The sequence below is a fragment of the Phoca vitulina genome, unplaced genomic scaffold, assembly GCF_004348235.1.
Source record: "Phoca vitulina isolate PV1807 unplaced genomic scaffold, GSC_HSeal_1.0 scaffold5, whole genome shotgun sequence".
Lineage (NCBI taxonomy): Eukaryota > Metazoa > Chordata > Mammalia > Carnivora > Phocidae > Phoca > Phoca vitulina.
Genome location: NW_022589708.1, coordinates 18,023,626 through 18,047,444, shown reverse-complemented (window position 1 = coordinate 18,047,444; position 23,819 = coordinate 18,023,626). Strand labels below are relative to the sequence as shown.

The 23,819-nt window shown below is 35.8% G+C and overlaps 1 protein-coding gene and 1 non-coding gene across 8 annotated transcripts in view; one reads left to right on the top strand and one right to left on the bottom strand.

The window, feature by feature from the left end:
- The window catches only part of GPC5 (glypican 5), a 1,360,202-nt gene that overhangs the window by 428,985 nt on the left and 907,398 nt on the right, over positions 1–23,819 (top strand). For all 7 annotated transcript variants that reach the window (XM_032402777.1, XM_032402772.1, XM_032402776.1 and 4 more), the window contains one exon: positions 16,492–16,612. In XM_032402777.1, the coding sequence (XP_032258668.1) occupies positions 16,492–16,612 (121 nt within the window). The remainder of the gene's footprint in view (positions 1–16,491; positions 16,613–23,819) is intronic.
- Positions 57–163, bottom strand: LOC116631861. Its single transcript, XR_004299299.1, has one exon. It is a non-coding gene; the product is annotated as a U6 spliceosomal RNA (small nuclear RNA).

The window sequence follows — 23,819 nt, the reverse complement described above, 5'->3', positions numbered from 1 at the left end:
TATATATATATATATATATATATATATATATATATATATATATACCACTTCTTCTTAAAATTATGGAATGCTTCACGAATTTGCGTGTCATCCTTGCGCAGGGGCCATGCTAATCTTCTCTGTATCGTTCCAATTTTAGTATATGTGCTGCCAAAGCGAGCACTCAACATACCTATTTTTAAATATTATATGAGAGTGGTGGTGGTGGTTGTCTTGTTTCAACTTTCCCTTAATTTTTAGGTTTTTTTTGAGTTTTAAGTAGGTAATATTTAAAAATATATTGCAACTTCCTTTATAATCTTAAATATAATCTCGTTTTCATTTTCAAGAGAGACTTGAAAGAAAAATATTTTTTGTGGTACACAAATTTTATATATATGTGTTAAAAATATATATTATAATGCTAAAATTATATCCTTTAAACTTTTATCTATTTAATCAGTCATAACTGAGAACCATACTAATTCTACCTCAATTAAATCTCTTCTAATTATAACTTAATTATGTATTCATGTATCTTGAATACATTTTGCTTTATAAATGTTTGATATGCAACTTAGTGATTAAAGATTACCGTTGCTATATATTCATTGACTATTTTGCCTTACATCATTAAGTACCTTAATTATTTTCCATGTAAAATCTTTCCCCTTAAATTCTACTTTGCCTGAAATCAATGTTGCTACTCAAAATTTTTTATTTTTATTTTCCATATTAATCTATATATTAATCTAGGTATTTTATATTGTTAAACTTCCAGGAAAAATTTTAACATTTCCTGGAAATAAAATAGAGTTTTATTTATTTATTTATTTATATTCTATATAGAATATATAGAATAAATATATACTATATATTTATATTATTTATTCATTTATTTATTTTTATAAATTCAATCTGACAGTCTGTTTTTAATAGTAATTAGTAGAATTTATGTCTGTTTGCCATACTGTTTGTATTTTCTTCTCTGAACTCATTTATGCTTTGTAAACAGCATTCTGTGTGTTTGTTTCCTCCTTCTTGGAATATGTTTTTGACTTTATATTTTTTAACATTAGAAATTTACATATGTAACCCTTATTACCATTTAATATTAGTCATTCAGCATTCAACACATATTTATAGCTATTTATAGGTAGGTTTTTATGTATCAGTGAATAAAACATACAAATATCTCTCTGTAATAGAGGTCATCACAAAATAAACAAGCTAATTACTTGTTCTGTTTTAAAATGTTACTACAAAAAAAAAAATAAATCAGGAAAGGAGTGTAGAGATTGATGGCAGTAGAGATAGGGCGGTGTTATGGTTACTATTGCTACTAAGAAACTACCCCACAATTTAATAACTTAAAACAACAATCATTTTATTATATCTCGTGAATACTATGGGTTAGGAATATTCTGGCAGGATTCATCTGAGCGATTCTTCTTCTTTTATGTGATGAGGTTGACTCAGTGCTACTCAACTGGCAAATAAACTGGAGGGTCCAAGGGGTTTTTTCCTATGTCTTGTAAATCAGTGAGAGTGGCTAGACGGATGGGCTCAGCTGGAAGGCACTCTTCATTGGAGAGCCACACATGATTTTGCTATCATACTGGTATCAAGGTAGTTGAACTTCTTATATGGTAGCTGGCTCCCATGGATTGAGCATTCTGAGGGAACCGGGGGGGAAGCTCTGTGGGATTTTAGTTTAGCAGTAGAAGTCACACAAAATTACTTGCCAGAGTCTGTTATAGCAGTCACAAGCATGCTCAGATTCAAGGGAAGGGGACACAGATCCATCACTTGATGTCAGCCTATTTTGAGGCCATGTTTAAAACTGCCAGACATGGCAATTACATATCAGGTGCAAGGCATTTGAGGAGAGACTTGAAAGAGATGAGGAGGACCATGCTCTGCTAAGAAAAGAGCATTCCAGAGAGAACATAGCTTGTACCAAAACCCTGAATCAGAAGCACGTGGCCTTATTCTGAGAATACCATCATTGAAACCAGAGTGGTTGGATAATGAGGGAAAGAGAGAGCATCAGTAGATGATGCCAGAAACATAAAGGAGAGGAGGCAGATTATGGAGAAACAGCCTTGTAGACCATTGTAAAGACTTTGGCTTTTCCTCTAACTCGGATGGCATCCCTAGAAAGGTTTTAAACAAAGAAGTGGCGTGATCTGGGTTATGTTTAATAACATCCCTCTGTCCTTGTGCTAAGAATAGTTGAAGGGGATCAATGGCAGAAGCTGGGAGAGACCAGTCAGGAGGTTTTTGTAATAATCAGATGAGGGGATAGCCATGGACTAGACTAGAATGGTCATGTTGGAAGAGGTCACCTGTGGTCTAAATCTGGATTACTTGCATAGAGCCTAAAGGAATTTTTTGTGCATCTCTTGAGCTCACAGTGTTAGATAAGGGACATAGAATGCTTTTCCTTCTCTTTGCCCCTAAAAATTCTCAATATCTAATATTGTAACTTGGAATGTGTAATATAATTATATTAATTAAATATGTTATTTTCTCTTGCAATTATACTTTAAGAATATTACTGTGGCAACCAATTATAAAATATGTAAAATTAGCCGTATGCTTAATTGAGTCATTTGTCTCAGGATTTTGGATTTACAACTTCCTAATTTTTGAAGTCTTTGTTTTTACTATTTTCCCTAATATGTACCCATAGGTCCTTGAATAAATTATTATTGGAAAAACAAATCAGTTTTTATATACAGAATACTTCTCATTCAACCTTGAGAAAGACAACCTGATGGGTGTAATATTCTTGGTCATATTCTTATTCTCTTAAAAGCTCCATGTCTTCTGGTATGTTAATACGGCAAAAGAAAGGTCTAAAGCAAGCCTGACATAATTTATTTTTAAAGGACTGTGTTGTTGTTGTTGTTGTTGTTGCTACTGCTGTTGTTTTACTGTCTATATGTAAGTTGGATTTTTTTTTTAATTTCTGGAGTTTGACTAGTTTCTGTCTAAATATGGATAACACTTCACTGTTTTCCCACCACTGTCCTTACAATCTGGTTAGTCATTTTAGTCTTCATAGTTCATGGTTATTGTTTTAGATCGAGTTGCTCTTGTTTCTTTCTGAGGTAAACAAATTATTTTTGAGTTGAAACCCCAGTCTCTGGCATTCCCATCTACCATCTTTTCTGTCATTGTTTTATCTCTCTTTCCGCCCCACCCCCGCCCCGGGCTCCGATTCAATTACCACTTGAACTGTTCAGTGTATCAGTTTGCTTGTCCCTGGATTCCTCTGTGGTTGGAAATTGTGCTACTACATTTATTTTTCCTCTAAGCCTCCTAATCTCAGGCATCTCCCATTTTGTCATTGTAACTTCCACATTCTGTTTCATAAATGACTTGCCTTTCTACATATTCTTCCTAGTCTAAGTACTTTAAAGCAATTTTCTAAATATTTCTTCTGGTTCCATAGTCAAATCTTTTTAAGAAATACTCTTTGCCCCTGAGTCTTCATGATAGGAACATGATGTTCCCTCTCAGTTTTTACAGCATGATTTTTATTTGTGTATATGTGTGTGTGTTTATTTTCCCCACTCACTTTATTTAGAAGGTAGTGATGTTTATCCAAAATTAGGATATGATATCAAAAAGTAATAACCATTTTCTCATTTATTTACCTTCCAGATGATGGCTGAGCTCCTTTTTGATCTAAACTGGAGAGCAGATTGATAGACACGATCCCTCTCAGTGGCCAGCAAGCCTTTATTGGAATAGTGTAACTAGGTTACAGTGGATACCTATTTTATCTTATGTGGTTCACGGTACCAGACATGTTATCGTGCTCAGCATGCACATATAGTGGGGGACAGGTGTGTGGCAAGAATGAGCACTATTTATAGATTATACATGTTATTGCTTTCTGGGCCGGAATTCTAAAGGAGGGCTGTATTTTATTTGGACATTAAATTGAAATAGCCTATTGATATAGTGGAGGTCACTTGTTTATTGGTAGTTCCCTGTTTTGCATTGTAATCTCTCTCCATTGTTCCCTAAACTTCATTCAGATCCCGTTGTACTAATAAATAGCAACGTGTAACATGGGGAAGGGAAGGGAAAAGAAAAAGAGGCTGAGTTCATGCTTGGGGGGGGGTGCGGTGGGAAGCAGCAGAGGGAGAGAAGGATGCTGGGAAACCTATGTGATTAAGCTCTGATCACTCAGGTTATCAATTGCTTCTAGCACCCATGCTGCTCGGCTGCCTCCCCGGCCCTGACAAGGCTTTTCTTGAGGGAACCCCACTCCCAGGCCCGGCAGGCCTCTGGTGCATCTTGTCCTTTTATTGTAACTGCAGTCTCTTAAGGAGGCTACGCATTATGAGTCATGTGGGAGTGGCCAGTGTCCGGCCCCTCAGGAAGCAAGACTGGGACAGGAGAGGAACGTCCTCTGGGATGCTGCAGGAGTGACTCAGGGAATAGGCTATGGGGAGCCAAATACTGTCTTACATGATTTTTATAAGGAGGAAATTCTGCCTCATGAAATAAAATATGGAGAGGATGATTTAACTTAATTGTTCTTATAGTCTACATATTGAGTGTCAGTTTTAGCATTCGGTGCTGTTTATACTGTTTGTTCTGTTTTCCTAATTTCTTTCTTTTCTCTCCACTAATGGGAACTTGGATGGGACTCCATGATAGACTACCAGAAGCTGGATCAAATCAGCATTAAAATGAACTTACACATTCATGGCATTTGTTACCAAATTCAGGAATGTATAGACATGACTCATAACATTTTTATAAGGACCAATTCTGGAAAAGACAAACTGTTGCCTGAAATTGATTTTCTAGTTTACCTTTGTATCTGTCATACATTCACTCAGATAACAAATATGTATTGAGTTCTCATATTCCAAACAAGTGGCCAAGCCCAGGAACTAGAGGATGGTTAAGACAGACACGCTCCTTGACCTCAAGAATTTACAGTGGAGAAGGGACTTACAGACCTGAAACACATCATTGTGAATTGATTACTTAATTACAGTAATGATACGTGCATCCCTGAAAACTAGGTGTTAGCAAGCACTAGTTGAAGTGAGAGCAAATAACGTAGGAGGGATACCCTGGTTGGTGGTTGTATTAGTATCCTGTGACTGTTGTAACAAATTACCACTGAGACACTTAAAACCACAAAAACGTATTCTCTAATAGTTCTGGAGGTCAGAAGTCTGAAATTCCTATCCCTGGGCCAAAATCGAATTGTCGGACCAAGCTCCCTCTAATGGCTCTAGGGAGAGTCCATCCCTGGCCTCTTCCACCTTCTGGCATTTCTAGGTTTGTGGCAACATCACTCTGATCCCTGACTTGTGATCCCACTGTCATCTTCTTTTCCTTCTGTAAAAATGAAATCTCCCTCTAGCTGCCACTTATGGATTACTAAATATAGTAATAGTATAGTAATAGGTGACTGCATTTGGGGCTCACCCAGATAATCCAGGGTAATCTCAAAATCCTTAATTTAATCATTAATAAAAAATATTTTTAATGTTTACTGCACCTGACTGAGGGAAAGGTCTAAAAGGATAGAACTTTTCAGGCAGGGAGGATGGAGTGGGAAACCGTGCGAGGTGTGGCAGAAATCATTTAAGTGACTGAAAAAGGATAAGAAGGAAGTATAGAGAATAAGGGAGAGATTGGCCACATTTGCCCAGAGCTGTGTAATCTCTCAGCCATTTGGGCCAGAAATACCTGTTCTATTTGAACTCTGGAGGCTATGAGAAGTGTCCTACATTCTGTGTATGTGTATTTTTCATATACTGAGTCAGCCAAATGTGTTTCTGTGGTATACACAACTGTTAGGAATCTAAAAGTCCCTGGGCACATATAGTTCTGTCTACAGAACCAAGTCTAGCTGTTTTCTGCACAACACAACTGAGTTTGCCAAGAAATAGCCGGAGAAGAAATTTTCTCCTATGTACAAGTGGACACATTAAATTCTGTTATGCAAGTGGATCATTTTCTCGGGACCCTGTGATAGCAGGATTTTAGCTATGGTCTAGTTACGATGAGGTATGGGCAAAAAGCTCAGTTATTTCCCCACCTTCCTCTCCTTCTTGCTCTTCATAACAACTATGATTGGAAACCTATCAATTTGTATTTTGAGATGCAACAGACCACAAAATGGAATGGTTAGACAGAACCTCAAGTTGGAATTGGAGACGAGATTGAAACTGGATATTAAAACTGATGTGTTATGCTCAAATTCTGATTGCTTTCTAAATACTATTTACTGCAGGATTATTTTTGTTAAGAATGGCTTTTACAAATCTTTAAAACTTCACATCTCTTCCTTGGGCCCAGAACTCCAGCTTTTTACTGTTACAAATAAAAATAAATAAACATTTTTATCCTTTTAGTTCTTGTTATTATGCCTGGCTTTTCCTAATTCCTGTGTGATTTGTTTGATCATGCCTAAGATAAGAGCAGACAGAGAGGTGTTCATAATAAGAGCTACAAAATGCAGTTTTTGACTCCCTTGCCAGGCTCCCATCGCCATTCCAAAAGTACATAGACCACATGTCAAGACTCTCCAGTTCCTAGAGCATTGATGATGGGCCTGCTTTAAACTTTGGAAATTAAATCTACAAAGTCATTTCTTTTATAAAACGACAAAACACTTTTTTTTCAAAAGTGAGGGAAGGAAAAAAGAAAATGATCCCATTAAATGTAGGATGAATGAATCTATTAAAAAAATTTAACTGTCTATCCACTTAAAATGTGTCTCACCATTACACCTACCCTTCTCCTTTCCCTGGTGTTCATTTGTTAGTAAATTGCTTGTCCTGTTCCTATTTGCCATGTAGGATAGTGGAGGCCGTGAAGTTCTCTAGACCAGACCTCTGCTTTGTGATTTATCTCAAGTCACTCTGACCTTGAGATTCTTTGTCAATGGTGCTTCAATACATTATCCAGAGAATATATTCTTTGTGAGTGATGATATAAAATGTCAATTAAAAACAAAAATAAATTCAGGGAAATATTAGCCATCTGCTCTTCTAAGTTCTCCAAGGCTACATTTTTCACCAAGTCAGATAACCAAGTCCCAGTAGAAATGCCTACTCAGAACTAAAATATAACATCACACAGGTAACTCTTAACAAAGATTCATATAAAAAAGAATCATGTGTACTTAACACCTTTGACGTTTTTGAAATTGCTACTGAAGATAGTTGTGGTTGTATTGCTCATCGTCTGTTCCTTAAAGACTCCAGTGCTGTGCTTGAGAGTTTAGAGATACTCAGCTGCTGACATTTGCAGATACTACTTTCATTAGCTAATTGAAACCTATTTGAATCGTAAGCTTCCTTTTGACCTTCACCATCAAGAGGCTTAGGGCTGAGTTTTAGACTGCAGTGCAGTGTCTCTTTCCTGGGTCTCCTTATATAATTGTCATCTGCCTCCCTTCATTATTCTGTCATTGTGCCCTTGCTTTATAGTGTGTGCGCCTTTTATTATTTTAAGCTGTCTCAAAGGCTTTTCTGGAAAAATACAGTACATGGGTGCAAAATGATGAAATAAACATACCTCTTCATTTGTTTTAAAACATGGTTCAGTTGGACTAGATGACTTCTAAGGTCCTTCCCAGCTTTAAATTTATGTTACTGTCACTAAAGACAGACAACAAATCTATTAGACTATAGGCCAAGAGATGAATGCCAAGTACTATATTCCTGGTACAGGTGTATTTCTTTTTGAAATCAGAGTGCTAGATTCAGCAACTTGCTAAGGACTCTCACAGTCTTACAGTGATAAGACATGAGAGCTAAATAAAAAAAAAAAAACAAAAACAAAAAAACAAAAAGATCTCAGTTAAAATATCTTTTCGCTCTTAAGCATCAACAAAAAATAGAGAGAAAAGAGAAGAGCTTAAATATTTCTTTTGAGGCATTTATATAGATTCAAACAACAAGTTTAGCTTCATGAATGTAGCTAATTTAATGAAATTCGTTGCATTTGAATATTGTCACAGTCTTGTTACAACATTAGCATTAAGCGTGATTAAAATTTATTCTTTGTGCCTATATGGGTCCCCAGAGCATCAGCTGTCAACACCTTCATAATAAACTAGCCCATGGTAGCTTTCAGGGAACTTTGACATTCAGAGCAGGTGGTTGGGCCACTGCTTTAGAGGAGAACAAATCACATTTTAAGATATATTTCCTGTTTGTATGAATTTAGAACACAAGAAATTATCAATAGCATTGTTTACTTTTGCTAGTATGATGAAAGTCATTTAAAATACAGGAAGTGCTAGATACTATGGACTGAAAATTTCCAAAGCTGATCAAAATATTTTCCTTAAGGGCGACTGAGTTACGATGAGAAAACCCAAGCTATAATTAAGAGATGTGTTTGTGAAATATAAATATTATTTTATAGTAAATAAAATTTCCCTAGAGGAAAATGGATCATGACTTCAAGGAAAGAGGTTTATATGTAAAGTCTATTGATTATTTGATGTTCAAGGGGAAATTTGTTATCACACAAGTGGCTTCCAATTTCTTTACATTACTCTGTGTAGTGGGTGAAGATGGTGGCCCTAGGAAACCAGTACACTCTGAAGTTCAGAGGTTCTTTCTCTCTGATTTTATTATGCTACCTATTGGTAAGAATTACCTAGCAGTTTCATTTGGATGGTATGTTGGTAGTCTTAGAATTATTGTACCTTGCCCCTAATTTTAAAGTATTTATGATGCAGTTGGTAGTTTTATATTTGCAATTTAATTAATGTTGTCATCAATTACATATAAAACAAAACTGTCTAAGATGCTGGGAACCTTTAGGATTTAGTAATGTCTAATCAAAGGTTGTTAAATGAAAGTTATACCCCAAATAATTTTGAGTGCTTTTGGGATCCAAATAGTATTTATTAGTATTCAGATAATAGTTATCCCTTGAATAATATTTTACTTTCATATAATGATATCAAATAGTGAAGTGAGACAGAAAATCAGTGCAAAATGATAATTATCAATTATCATAAATCCATGAAAGAGAGCCCATATCTTACTAAGAAGAATTTAATTTTGAATGTGTGCTTGGAAAATAGATGTTAGTATAGCATTTCATAACTCATATAACAGTATGTGCAATTGATGATAGCTAGAACTGATCATTTTATTTTATTTTAGAGATTTTATTCATTTGAAGGAGAGAGAGAGCAGAGAGAGAGAGCAAGCCTGAGCACATGAGCGGTGGGGAGGGGCAAAGGAAGAGGGAGAAGCAGACTCCTGCTGAGCAAGGAGCCCAATGCGGGGCTCAATCCTAGGACCCTGAGATCATGACCTGACCCAAAGGCAGACGCTTAACTGACTGAGCCACCCAGGCGCCACAGAACTGATCATTTTAAATTCGACAGTTACTTTGAAGAAAATGAGAGTAATTATTTATAAAACAAACCATTATTATTATTTGCTTTGAATTTTAATTTTTAATTTTTAATTTATTTTATTTTGTTTATTTTTTAAGTAGACTCCCTGACCAGTGTGGAGCCTGTCATGGGGCTTGAACTCATAACCCTGAGATCAAGACCTGAGCTGAGATCAAAAGTCAGATGCTTAGGGCGCCTGGGTGGCTTAGTCGGTTAAGCGTCTGCCTTCTGCTCAGGTCATGATTTCAGGGTCCTGGGATTGAGCCCCGCATTGGGCACCTTGCTCAGCAGGGAGTCTGCTCCCTCTGCTCTTCCCCCCTGCTCTGATATCTCCCTCTTCCTCTCTCGATCTCTCTCTCAAATAAAAAAGTAAAATCTTAAAAAAAAAAAAGTCAGGTGCTTAGCCCACTGAACCGCCCAGGTGCCCCTGCTTTGAATTTTTAATTCAAAAACTTAAAACTATAAAAACAGAGCTTTTGCTATACTTAAGGTATTTATTGTTTCTTGGTAAGATTAAGGAAGGGTTAGGAGAAATAATTTAAGGAATGTACTATTTTTTTTACATAGGGGTAAGTTTACTTTTAATGCAATTTTTATTAGGTAGTCAACGTTTGTTGAAATGAGAGCCTCCTAAACACCACTGATTTTTATAGTCATTAGTTTTTCATGTGGAAATATCATTTTTCAGGTTCACCCAGCTGCTTATCTTACAAAATATCTTGAAACAGCTTACTTGTGATTCACCTGGCTAAACTGACAAGCACCGATACATGCCTTGCCAATCAAAGAGTTAGGGTGAAGATTGATTAATAGCCTATCTTTAATTAGGTCCTGTTTTTTAACTCTTTCTAAACATGTTCATATTTTATTTATTGTAGGGATCTAAACATTCTCTGTTGGCTACTAAACGAAGAATGACCTTGCCTTATTAAAATAATGTTAATGAGTGTTATCCATAAGATATCACAAATACAATCTCTGCAGCAGGAAATTAGTTATCTATAAATAATAATAATAAACGCTGTAATAAGGTCTCTATTACTTCTCTTTATTTTGACTTCATTATTTAAGTTCAGAAACCTAGATCTCAAATTTAGACATTATTTATCTATAATTATAAAGCCAAATAAATAGTGGAGATTAACTTAAAAATAGTTTAAGAGTCCACAATTGAAGTGTAGATAGTGCAGTCACAAAAGGTTTAATCATTTTGAATTGATTCTACAGATGTCTCCATTCTTTAAATCCCCTGTAAGCCGCTTACCTACCATGAAAGCTTATCCCCAGAAACCTGGCACATAAAATCAATCATATGACTTCTTTGGGTTCTGAGATTTCGAAGATTAAGACCTTCGCTGTAGAAGAGAAGTGCTATATAGAAGCTGCATGTACACAGAGCCACACTCGGTAGTGGTATCCAGTGTCACCCAAATGTTTGGGGCAAATTTACACACACAAATACCTGTGGTACTTTCACGTTTGCTGCCAGAGCTAGGAAGGGAGACCCAGAAATGGTTTGAAGGAAAATTTGTTGTTGAAGAAGAGGTTTGTTGATGAATACATAATAGTGTTCTTCCCAGACCTTTTTACCCAAGATAGCAACATCTTTGCCAGAGCCGAAGACACTCCAGTGTTTTGCCTTCTAGAATTTAGGAGACCCAAAACTCTGGAAATTCAAGGAATTTTAATATACAGTCACCTAGCCAAGTCATACAAAAAAATAATAGGCAAACAAACAAACAAACCATTTATTAGTACTACTATTACTATTACCATCACCACCAGCACCAACGTGGTCCCCGTTCTCACTCTTTTAACTTCTAACAAAGATGGTAATGATGGTAAAAAAGAGAAATCCTCTGATCAGATGTTTTCCTCATTTCGCATTAATTTTGAAGTTCCTTTATCCTGTCCCAGTGAGGTTATCAAAGGCTTCTAAGACAGACCACTTTAAGGGTTTTGTAATAAATTCCAGGGTCAGATTCCAGATATTTTTTTCTATCTGAAATTGTCTGTGCATCAAAATACCATACTTTTGATGTGAATCTGAAACAAATTCTACTGCATTCTAAATAAAATGAAATTAATATCAACTAGTAGGGCATGACATGAGTTTCCAATAAGAAATGTTGGTAAAGTCAGGAGAAATGACTTCCTAATGACATACTGTGTGTAGATTTATTAGCACTTCTTTTTAATATTTCATATGTTGAACACAAAGAGAATTGGAATCTTGTTAATCATCATTTTAAAACATCTTTGTAGAACGTAAATATATCCGTGCTTGCCTTTTTTCCATACTAATGAAAAGCAAGTTGTACTTGGGGAGTGAGTATTCCTATTAAAGCGCTGTCATCTATTACCAGACCTGCTTAGAAGAAATAAGCACAGATGGTGGGTCTATTACTTCTCTAACAAAAAATGTGCCTCTTTTTTTTTGGTGTGTGTTTTATTCCCTTCTTCTAGTTGAAATGCAAGCAATTTTTCAAGTCAAGAAACCTCTGTAGGGATCCTTGAAATGTTTTATCCATTACTTGTACATTTAGAAGGAAAACGTGATTAGTGATTTATTAAAATTTCATAATAAGAAGCTCAAAAAGTGTTAGAAAAATTCTTATTTCATTAAGAAACCATATATTTTGCATGCAAAGTAAAGGCTGCAGGGAGTAAGTTTTTATATCAAACCAGGATCCTAAATTACTCATTTAGTGATGACAAAACCATTTAGCCCACGTTAAAAATACCAGTGTGGATGTTTTATTTATACATGGTTCAATGAAAATTTGTCTGTTGTATACATATTAAGAAAAAGAGCAGAAGGAGTTTAATAATGTAAGTGTTTTATTTGGGTTGAAAATACATGCATACAATGAAATATTCAAATCTTAACTGTACAATTCAATCTTTTTTTTTTTTTTACACAAAATGAGAATTCTTGTGTAACCAGCACAAGAATCAAGGAACGTATTACTAGAGCCCCAGAATCAAGGAACGTATTACTAGAGCCCCAGAAATCCACTTCAGCCTTCTAGACAGTATCTCCTAGAGTAGTACTTATGGTGATTTAGAACATTGATTTACTGTTAAACTTTTATAGGTGGGGTCATAGTGCATGTTCTATACCTTGCTTCTTTCATTCAGCATTTAGCTTATAAGATATTACATATAGTTATAATTCATTCATTCTCATTGCTGTATAGTATATTATTATATAAATATACTCCCATTTATTTTCCCATCTTAATGCTTATGGACATTGGGGTTATGTCCAATTTGGGGCTATTTTGAGTAATACTTCCCTGAGCATTCTTATACCTGTCTTTTGGTAGACATTGTTGAGTATATCCCCAGGACCATGGGATTGTTAGCTTTAGTATACATGTCAAATAGTGGTTTATATCAGTTTACACACCCATCCACAAAGAGCGAGGGCTCCAACTGGTCCGTGTCCATGCCAACACTTGGTATCATCTATCTTTTTCATTTAAACTCTTCTGGTGTGTATGTACCACTGTTGCATTGTAGTTCTTAACTTTATGAAAACAGAAAAGAAAAACTTTTAAAAATTATATTTCACTTGAAGTATCTTAAATGCCCTGCTGCAGTGTTTTTCCTTATTTAAATAATATGTAAGAATAGTGATACTGAACTCCTGAATAATACACTAGTTTGGAATGAGATTCTTGATCAGTTGTAATTGTGATAAAATTTATCTGTGTTATCAACTGTGATAGTTAAGAATAAAAATGTGAAATTCTTCAGATTAATATGACATGACATTCCCGCATCTTGAAAGTAAGTTCATGGTCTGTACATAAACCAAGATGCAACCAAAGTAATAGTTTACAACTGACCCTTGAAGGATGTGGGGGTTAGGGGCATAGTCAAAAATCAACGTATGACTTTTGACTCTCCCGAAACTACAAACAGCCTACTGCTGACCAGAAGTCTTACCGATAACAGTCAATTAGCACGTATTTTGTGTGTTATATGTATTACATACTATATTCTTAGAATAAAGTAAGTAGAGAAAATAAATAAAATGTTATCAAGAAAATAACTAGAAAGAGAAAATACATTTATAGTACTGTATTTATTGAAAAAAAAATCCACGTATAAGTAGACCCAGAGAGTTCAAACCTGTATTGTGTAAGGTTTTACTGTATTTAAGATTAAGTGATGAGACTAAATTTCCATTGCTCATATTATGTCTGTGTTTCTAGAGAAATAGGAAAATCTTATAGCAAACTTGCACTCTATTAGTTTCTTTTCACCCCTCCAGCAAGCATAACTTCCCTCTTTAGCTGGTAATATACAACTGTTCATTGCGATTTTTGAAGAAAATAGTACATCCTTTTCTTTCTTTTTTTTCTTTTTTTAAAGATTTTATTTATTTATTTGACAGAGAGAGACACAGCGAGAGAGGGAACACAAGCAGGGGGAGTGGGAGAGGGAGAAGCAGGCTTCCCGCCGAGCCGGGAGCCCGATGCGGGGCTCGATCCCAGGACCCTGGGATCATGACCTGAGCCGAAGGCAGATGCTTAACGACTGAGCCACCCAGGTGCCCCAGTACATCCTTTTCTAATTATGAGTAGTAAAACATTTGAAAATGCTGTAGTTACAGAAAAAAAGAAAGGATTACAAAAAGAAGAAAAACACTTTGCACAAAACTAATTGTATCTCTAGTATATATTAGTTGGTTTCAGGAGTTTTCATTAATAATTATTGAGTGATTATATTTTGGAGCTCATGTTCCCTGGATTCATACCCTTGCTGCACACTTAACAAACTGTTGCATTAGGAAAGTTACTGAACATATTCACATCCTAGATCCCCAATCTGTAGAGTGGGAATCCTTATAATATAAATATTATATGATGTATTAATCTGGATTCTCCAAGAAGCAGATGTGAAAAAGGGATTAAACACAAGAGGGTTTTATTAAGGGAGATGCCTATCCAAGCAAATGGGGTGGAAACTGAGTAGGAAAAGCTGTTAGTCACGAAGCATGCGTGACCCAGAGTGCAGGGAAGGGGTAAGAAGTTTGAGTGGAAGTATCAAGCATGATGTGCAGCCCAAGGAAAGGTTAGCAAGGGTTTCAGGGATTCCTGAGACAAACTTAGCTATCAGAGGAACCCTCTGTCTTCCTGTGATGGCTCTGCATTAATAGCCCTGCTGAACACAGTCATTGGTTGGGGACAGGTGCAGAAATAGATTTCAGAGCAAAACAGCAGGTATTCTTAGTCAATTAAACTTGTTGTACTTTGAGGTCTATAGGCACATGCTCATGGCCACAACAAATGATTATCATGTAGATAAATTGACAAACTCCAATGAAAGTATCTAAAACAATGCCTGAATCATAAACATGGATTTGTCCATTTATGTATTCATAGTATTCATCATTATTAATAATAAACACATTAATAAAGGAGCCACATGTGCAATCTGCTTGAAATATTTGGAAGAAAAATACAATAGTGCTACAGAGGAGTTAAGAGAAGCTTAATATTTATAGTTTACTTAATTCCTCTTAAGTAAAAAATATTATTACATATCAATAGATTTGTGTAATTGATTTCCTTCTACTAATAGTTATTGGTATATATTGCCAAATCCCTAATGTATACTGGAATACCTAACTCTATACCCCTTTATTTCTGCCTTAAGAAGCGGGTTTAAGGTTGTTTTAAAAATTAAAAAAAAAAGATTTATTAATATCATTATTTTTGTCATATGCAATTGATATTATCAATATAAAAAAATTGCATCATTTAATTGGAAGGATCTAGCTAGTAATTGTTTGATCCACTTGTATAAATTAGTCACTGGGTGTGCAAAATTTGGGGAGGAATTGGATATTCATTAAAACTTCTTGTATCTGGCCATATTCTCAACAGTGGAACCTCCTTTCATCTTTTCAAAGAGCTTCCATTGCTGTAGAAAATCCAGAGGGTTCATGTGAATAGCTGTGATACTCTGCTCAAATAGAGGGAAGAAATATTACATAAACATAATATGAAAATGCTTGCTGGAAATTCTCTGAGGCCACTTTATTATGACTTCTGTTTGAACAAACAGATTACTCAGAGGAGAGTCTTAAATGGAGAGAGTATGGAATGTTCAGGGTATGGCCTCCTATCTCTTACTTTTCCCTATTTGTACTCTTTGTAATTAGAAACCTAGCTATTCTTCCCTGTGTGTGTTATTCATATGCCTTTGCCATTTCTCCGGCTGGGATGTCATCCTTTGCTCTGGAGTTTACATTAACTATACCATCTAAGACCTGTTCTTCCCGTAATACTTCAAGGGCTAACACAAGCAATAACTTCTTTAATTTTTCCCCAAGTGTCTTAGTCCAGATGGACTTCTCCATATGTTCAGTGTTTACTACCCATGTTATCCCTAACCTCTCACATGGCATATACCGTTCCTTCTAGCTATTCCCATAACATACTGAACCTCTCCTTCATTCCTAGGATTGTGACTGATGAATCTAAATTGTCATTTTGGGAAGATAGTAATTTACAATGACTTTAACCACCTATGAAGTCACCCTATTACATACAACATGATTTACTAGACCCTTGTTTAGATAAATGTTGGTGAAAGATTGTGTTTCTGTCTGCTTGCAAAATATTTTGCCAGTTTTAGTTGTTTATTTATAATGTTCATAATTTTGACTTTTAGAGTCCAGTATGTAAAAAAAAATAGTATTGGGACTCATTTATATACCGTATACGATGAATTAAATTGACCCAGGTAATATGGATTCAGACATATGTGTAATTCAGCAAGACCTGGTAACAAAGTGGGATGTATATTAGCTTTCTTTAGTATATTGATAAGTAGTATTAAAACATAGTTAATTTTTGGTTGGGTCTTTTGAGAGAAAAACATTAGAATAGTTTATATTTCCATGGTAAGCATCTTACTAAAATAATGTCACAGCTGGGCCAGGGCCTGTTCCAAGAAAAAAAGCATTGTTGTACACTCTTAAAAGAGTAAGATTCTGAGCTCAGGTGTATTCAAATGGTTATGGCAGATAATATTCTGATCAGATTACTAAATTCTCTATCTTCCACTTTTCACTTTGTTAGCTATACTCAGCGTGTGGTTGGAAATGGAATCAAAGCCCAATCTGGAAATCCCGAAGTCAAAGTCAGAGGAACTGATCCCGTGATAAATCAAATTATTGATAAACTGAAGCACGTTATTCAGGTAAGTGCTGATACTCTATTTATTGGTATAATCAATGGTAAATAATAAGTATTCACTTTCCATTACATGTGATAAATCTATTAATCCTATCTGATGGTCCTACCTAAATGTGAGTATTGGAATAAATTATTTGTATTGAGATTTTAGAAATGTTTTGTTGAGCAATTTTCATACAGAGTCAATGTACAGTAGTATTTTATTTTATTTATTTTTTTAAAGATTTTATTTATTCATGAGAGACACAGAGAGAGAGAGGCAGAGGCAGAGGGAGAAGCAGGCTTCCCAAGGAACAGGGAGCCTGATGCGGGACTCGATCCCAGGACCCCGGGATCATGACCTGAGCTGAAGGCAGACGCCTAACCATCTGAGCCACCCAGGCGCCCATACAGTAGTATTTTAATGGAGGGCGCTCCGTATCTGTGAAACGTAGCCATAGCCTCAGCATCTCAAGGTATAGTGAAAATCGTAGCATAAGCTTCATCCCTGATGAATGAGCTTTAGACATGGGGACTGCCGTGACAATTAGAAAAAAAAACAACAACCATAGAAGACACTGGAGTCACTTTGCAGGCAACTCTCTGAGCCTTGCTGTGAAGGGTTTTGCTCCACTTTCAATAAATGTTAAGTCATAAATGGATAATATGCATTTTTGTATTTATTTCCTGTATCACCTTTTACATGTTATCTTATAATCTACCTAATGACTGTTTATGAAATACTTCTGTTATATCTTTAATAATCTGTAATCAAGTATGTATTACTGTTTTTAATATATAGCATATGAAGCATGTCAATTTCTATCAAAAGAGCATTTCACTGAATAATCTTTTTTTTTTTTTTTAAAGATTTTATTTATTTATTTGACAGAGAGAGAGACAGCGAGAGGGGGAACACAAGCAGGGGGAGTGGGAGAGGGAGAAGCAGGCTTCCCGCCGAGCAGGGAGCCCGATGTGGGGCTCGATCCCAGGACCCTGGGATCATGACCTGAGCCGAAGGCAGACGCTTAACGACTGAGCCACCCAGGCGCCCTGAATAATCTTTTAATTAGAATCAAATATTATATTACATGCTGTAATGGCCATCCTCCATTCTTCATCTATTGGAGTTTGGGGTAAGAAGGACTATATTTTAGGTATTCGTTTTTTTATAACAATTTATCTATGCATATATTCTCATTTTTTCTAAGTAAAACCTTGGATGGTTTCTTATTTCTGATATTCTATGTCAGAAACTATACCTAAGCATTGTATTGAGTGTTTATAAATATTAAAATATTGTAGGGGTGCCTGGGTGGCTCAGTAGTAGGTTAAGCATCCAAATCGATTTTGGCTCAGGACATGATCTCAGGGTCATGAGATCGAGCCCCATGTGGGTCTCTTCACTGGGCATGGAGCCTGCTTGCGATTCTCTCTCTCCCTCTCCCTCTTCTCACCACTCTTCCCCTTGCTCACAGGCATTCTCTCTCTCTAAAAAAAAAAAAAAAAAATCTAGAGTCATTGGTATGCTTTTCATAGTTGTTTTGCAAAACTTAAGTTTATGTAGGGCCAGTTCTTAGGATTCCATTTTTATGAAAGTCTGTATCTTTATCAAAGAAAATGTAAACAGGGGCACTATGTCCAATACCATAGATCTCTCCCTTCCAGGAAGCAATAATGGTTACTTTGCTTATTCTATGACTGGTGCATTGGGAAAACAGAGCTTTCACCCTGGATGGCAGAACCAAGTAAGTTCCATTGAGAAAAGTGTAAGAGAAAAATGGTGTCCTGACTACTAGTGCGTTAAACCTCATAGCCTCTAGTGAGTTAAACCAATTCTCTCAGAGAGATATATCCCAGGTAAAGTAAGTAGGTGCTTTATGCTGCCAGTAGGTCAAGCGCTCTAACATTTCTTGAACCTGAGTGGAACTGGGATTGTGTCAGGAGCTGAAGTGACCCTGAAGGAGGCATCAGAGTGAGCAGTATGAATTAGACCACAGTCTGGGGCAGAATGGCTGAGATCAGGTTGGAGATCTGTTGTTCTCAGAAGCAGTGATATTAAGCCCATCAGTAAATGTCACTCAGGCATTTAGAAGAAGGAGGTCACTCTTCCTGTCCAATTTTTGGAACCTTGATTTTCCATAATAAGAAAAACAAAGAAGACATCCAGGTGAAATTCATCTTGACTCAGAAACTAACGGGGATTCAGAAGGACTTAGGATATTACTTTAATTCTTGAATTTCCAGTGGCTCAATAAACAATCTATTAGGAACTCAACACATAAGAGGCTCTGCAACAGAGATTTGTGTGCAGGAGATTTTTGGCAGGGTGCCTTTGCAATCAATGAAGGACTGGAGGAAGTAGCACTGTAGAGAGAGAGAGAGCAAGAGAGTGCAATTGTAGTAATAATGGAAGCTTCTTCTGAGTCCAGTAGGAACTCTGGAGCTAGGATGGCCCTTTCCAGTTGGCCTGAACTGAAACAAGGAGGTGTGGGTTATTGGACCAGTAATTGGATGAGGGCTACTAGGGTGGAGGCAGGGGAGTGTTAACTCAGCTCTGAGTTACCAGCAGCCAACAATATTACCTGCAGCTGGAGGAACAAATATCTTATTCTAGCTGGCACCTCATAGCTTCATGCATTGTAACATGGTATAATAAGGTATGCAGATCTAGACTATTCAGGAACTCTAGTGCACATTGATCATAAAATCAAAAGAGCTTTAATATGAATCAGTTCCTTTCCTTGAGATAAAATCTTAGTGGTCTCCAAAGGGGGCTAAACATTCCCCCAGAGAGGGCATAAACCAATCGACTGGAGGGCTGGAAGGAACAATAGAACTTCAGTGTCTGTTTATTCTGTCTCATTATGTTAATGTATTTGGTTGTAGGAAAGTGTATAAAATATGTAACAGCGCAATGGCACATGTGTTTAGGGTAGAAATACATAAATTCACATATCAAGTAGGTGTGTGTTCAAACTTTATGGAATATATACATGATGAAAGTTGGTGGAAACCTTGTTATAGGTAATGAGGATGGAGCTGCTATATAGGAATGAGTCCACAGATATAAGAAAACTATATTCACAAAGAAATAAGTAGATAGTCAAAATATAAAGGTTTATAAAAGCTCTTAGGAAGAGGGTTCACTGATATGTTGCCCATCCAGCATAACATCACTGTCTTCTTGTTTCATAGGTTTTAAAGCCATATCCTTTTCAAGATGGCAGAGGGAAATAATCCCACTTTTTTTTTTTTTAGCTCTTGTGTTAAATTGAGTCCCATTCTTTCATCTTTATATTAGTGTGCAGATCTCCAATTATTCATGCTTAAGTTTTGTCCTAGGACTATAAGAGACTATGATATAAAATGTTACCTTTGAGGTCTATCTTTTAAAGTCTATAGGATAAAGATTGAAACTTAGGTTTTTAGAGAAGATAGCAGAAAGTCATTTTATACAGGTGTCATGAAAATATTCACCTTTAATGTCTTAGAACATGTTCTCTCCTAAGCCAGCTGTCCCAAAGATGAAGAAACATTTTTGATTTTGCTAGACTTCTGACTGCTAATCATATATGTGTGCCCTGGCCGGGCTGGCTATTATACTGTCACTATGAGGGGGGGAGTTATAAAGACCTAGCATGGTGTCAGGTCTGAAAAGTTTCAGAAAATTGTCTTCTATAAACAATGGTTTCTTCATTTGGGAGTAGTGTGAGACAAAGGGAGGAAGTAGAAGTAGGTTCAGAATTTAATCTGTAGATTTAGATGAACACTTATTTGTGTTTCCACAGAATTCAATCTATTTCTTACTGTGATAGATACTAAGTGCATTTAACAATGAAAATTACATCTCTCATCGTAGGGATAAGCTAATGTTCCTCTTGTCCTTTTCGCCCTATGTAAATATAGGGAAATAAACCAGCCATATTTATTAGCAAAAGTTGGCTCCATACATTAGCCTCCAAACACCTTCCTTTTTGGCCTGTCATTGAGCTGCACCTCATTTTCTGCCCTGTAACTTCTGCAGTTACAGTCACTAAACAAGTGGGTAGGAATTTTACTTTGAAAAATGGTACTTTTTGAATGTCTTAATAATTTATTCAAAATATTCAAACAGTACTTACTGAGTTCCCACTATGGGTTAAAGGGGTGAACAAAGCAGACGCAACTCTGTTCACATGAGATTTACATTCTAAGAAAAAATATGTAAGTACAATAACTGTCGGCTGACAAATGTTATAACGAACAAAACAGGATGAAGTAGGAAAAGTTACTTAAGAAGAGTGTGCTTGTGGAGGCCACCAAAAGTGGGGGTGGATATTTGGGTTGATACTGAAGAAGGAGAAGAAGGGAATCAGAAAAATCTGGGAGATCTGTGTGTGGGGCAAAAGGAATACTACATTCAAAGGACCTGTGGCAGAAATAGGTTTATTGTATTTGAAGAACAAACAGAAGGCCACGTGGCCAGAACAGAGTGAGTGGAGGGTAGAGAAAGAGAGAGATACTCTGAATTAACGGGAATTTGGTAGACTCCAGCAGGGAGTTTAAATTTTATCCTAAGTGGGATGGGAAACCAAAGACTGTAGGCAGAGGATGATATAATTTAATTAATGTTTTGTAAAGATAATTTAGTCTTCACTTTGGAAAATGGACCAAAGTAGAAGAAGAACAAAAATAGAGGAAGGAAGTAATAAAGGCAGAAGATCATGGTTATTGGGACTAGAATAAGAAGAGTGACCAACATGCGAAGCAGGGAGATTTAGATAAATACGGGAAGGAGAGTTAGTCAAGATTTGTTGATGGATTGGAAATGGGATAGAGAGGGGAGAGCAAGCATGAGAACTGCCTTTGGTGGGGTGATAGTGTCATTAATGAAACAAGAAATTCTGGAAATGGAGCAAGTCTGGGGTTTAGTTGTTGGGGTTGATTAGAAATTATGGTTTTGTTACATTTGAAATGCCTCAGAATCCCGAGAGATACAACCAGAATTCAGGGGCAACCACAGAGCAGGAGGTGCGTGTTTGGGAGCATCGGTGTTAAATAGTATTTAAGTCATGGGACTATGAGGTTGCCACCTTCTTCTTAGAGAATTAATTCGCAACAAAACTGTTAGGGGAGAATATAAAACAGCAGAATCATATGAAAGATGTGTATTCAGAAAATCTAGGAATGGAGAAAGCATTTATTAAATGTGTGTGATACCATGTAGCTACTTAGACAGTTGATGTAGGGCAGACAAGGTATTTAATAACATGAACTTTTCTTTTACTGAAGAATAACCAATGTTCATTATAAGAAATTGAATTTTATTATCTTAGAAAATTGTACAAAAGGGGGAAAATAAATGTTCTAACACTTATAAAACAAGCAATCTCAGGAAATAAGCCTTGTAGGCTTTTGCTGTACTTAATTATACATATAATTAAATCAAAACTTTGACTTTCTTTTATAAAACAAAATGAGATCAAAGAGTGCATTTGGTTTTGTGTCCCAAAGTACTCACCCAGCAACATATAACATATTTGTTTCCATAGCATAAAATACTCAGGAATATGGTTGCTAGTGCATGTATATTATTCTATCATATGGAAGGACTATAATTTTATTTAATACCAAACTGAAGTTGGATATTTAGGTTGTTACCAATTTTTCACAATAATAAGGTACTGCTAATATGAATATTCCTAATATTCCTAATATGAATCTTTTTACCACTTTTTCCCCTTATGATATATTTCTAGATGGTTATAACCAAGAATCTGTTCATTAATAATCTTAGGTACTTTGATAAGTATTGCTAGATTTTTATCCAGAAAAATTGTAAGAATTTATACGTGAAGCACGGGATATTTGTCAACTTTCTCAGCATGTTGAGGGTATAGTTGGGAACTTGGCAGTGACCACACATTGGTGGTAGGAAAATCACATGGAATTCTAGAGACCAAAGTAGCAGTCCTTTAGACGGTCCTTTAGACATGTTAGCTTGAGCTGTTATCACTTGCAGTTACTGCAAGTATGGCCAAAATAAATATTTTAATTAGAAAATAGTTGCTAAAAATTTCAAGGCTTTCCAGAGAAAAGTCCTAGCAAAAACAAAGAACTTTACTTCATTGTTTAGGAAAAGCCCTCTATTTTTAAATCCTACCAAGAAAAAAAAAAGTTGCTCAGAAGATCTGATATAAATGGGGATTTAGGGATTATAGCTTGGTCCTCAGGGAATATCTCAGGCACTTTTTCGAAGTCCCCTCACTGACTCTGTAAGTCCTTCTGAATTGGGGATAGGAAGCGTGGAGAAAAGAAGAAAGTCATGCCTGACCTCCCACCATCTGTCATTCCACCCCTTTCTCTGGAGAAGCCATTGTGCTAACATACTTTCCAGCACTTTCCTGCATTTTAAAACCTGTGCTTGAGGGAGACAACGCTTGAACTGCTGAAAATTGCCAGTGATGAGTACGGCGCAGTCAAGAGCAAGTGAGGAATTTTCTAAAAGGAGAATTTTTAAAGGGTTAACATGAACTTTCTGAGATGTTTGCATCAAACTGAATTGCCCTTTAATAATAGATTAGAAACAATACCTGATTTCTCTTAGTATACTGACTGAGGAAATGATTGAAGATTTTAATTCAGATTTTTTTCTCTTAGCAAACTCACTTTAAAACTCCTTGTTGTTCATATTTGACTAGGTTTGTTTAGGGCAAAGTTGTCAGGAAAAAAATCATGTTTGCAGCAGTTTATCTTTAAACATTAAATAACATCTATCATTTTTCCTAAAAAAACCAAAATGATGTCAGCAGTTAAAAGCCTAACTCCTGAGTATGGTTAGTTATGAACGATAATGACCAATTGCTTAGAAATCACTTTACTTACTTTCAATATGAAACATAAAAAGTAATATCACAGCAATTTTCTATAATTCTTTTATTGCAAAACCAATAAACGCTACAGTGTTGTTAAAAGTAGTAGATTTAAGTAACATTTTATTTCTTCAAACCTAATAATTCCAATACATAAGAGAATATTATCAGTTTCTATTAAATATTCATTTTTATAGAGACTAAAACTTCTTTGGAAATATGTCTTCATGTGTAAAATAAATTTGGTTTTTAAATGTGAGAAAAAGCAATAATCATAACCATTTGCTTGAAACTACAAAATATATAGACATCTTATAATATGTATTTCAATAATCACAACCTACTGGATTCAAGCAGAGATGAGGACTCTCTTATTTC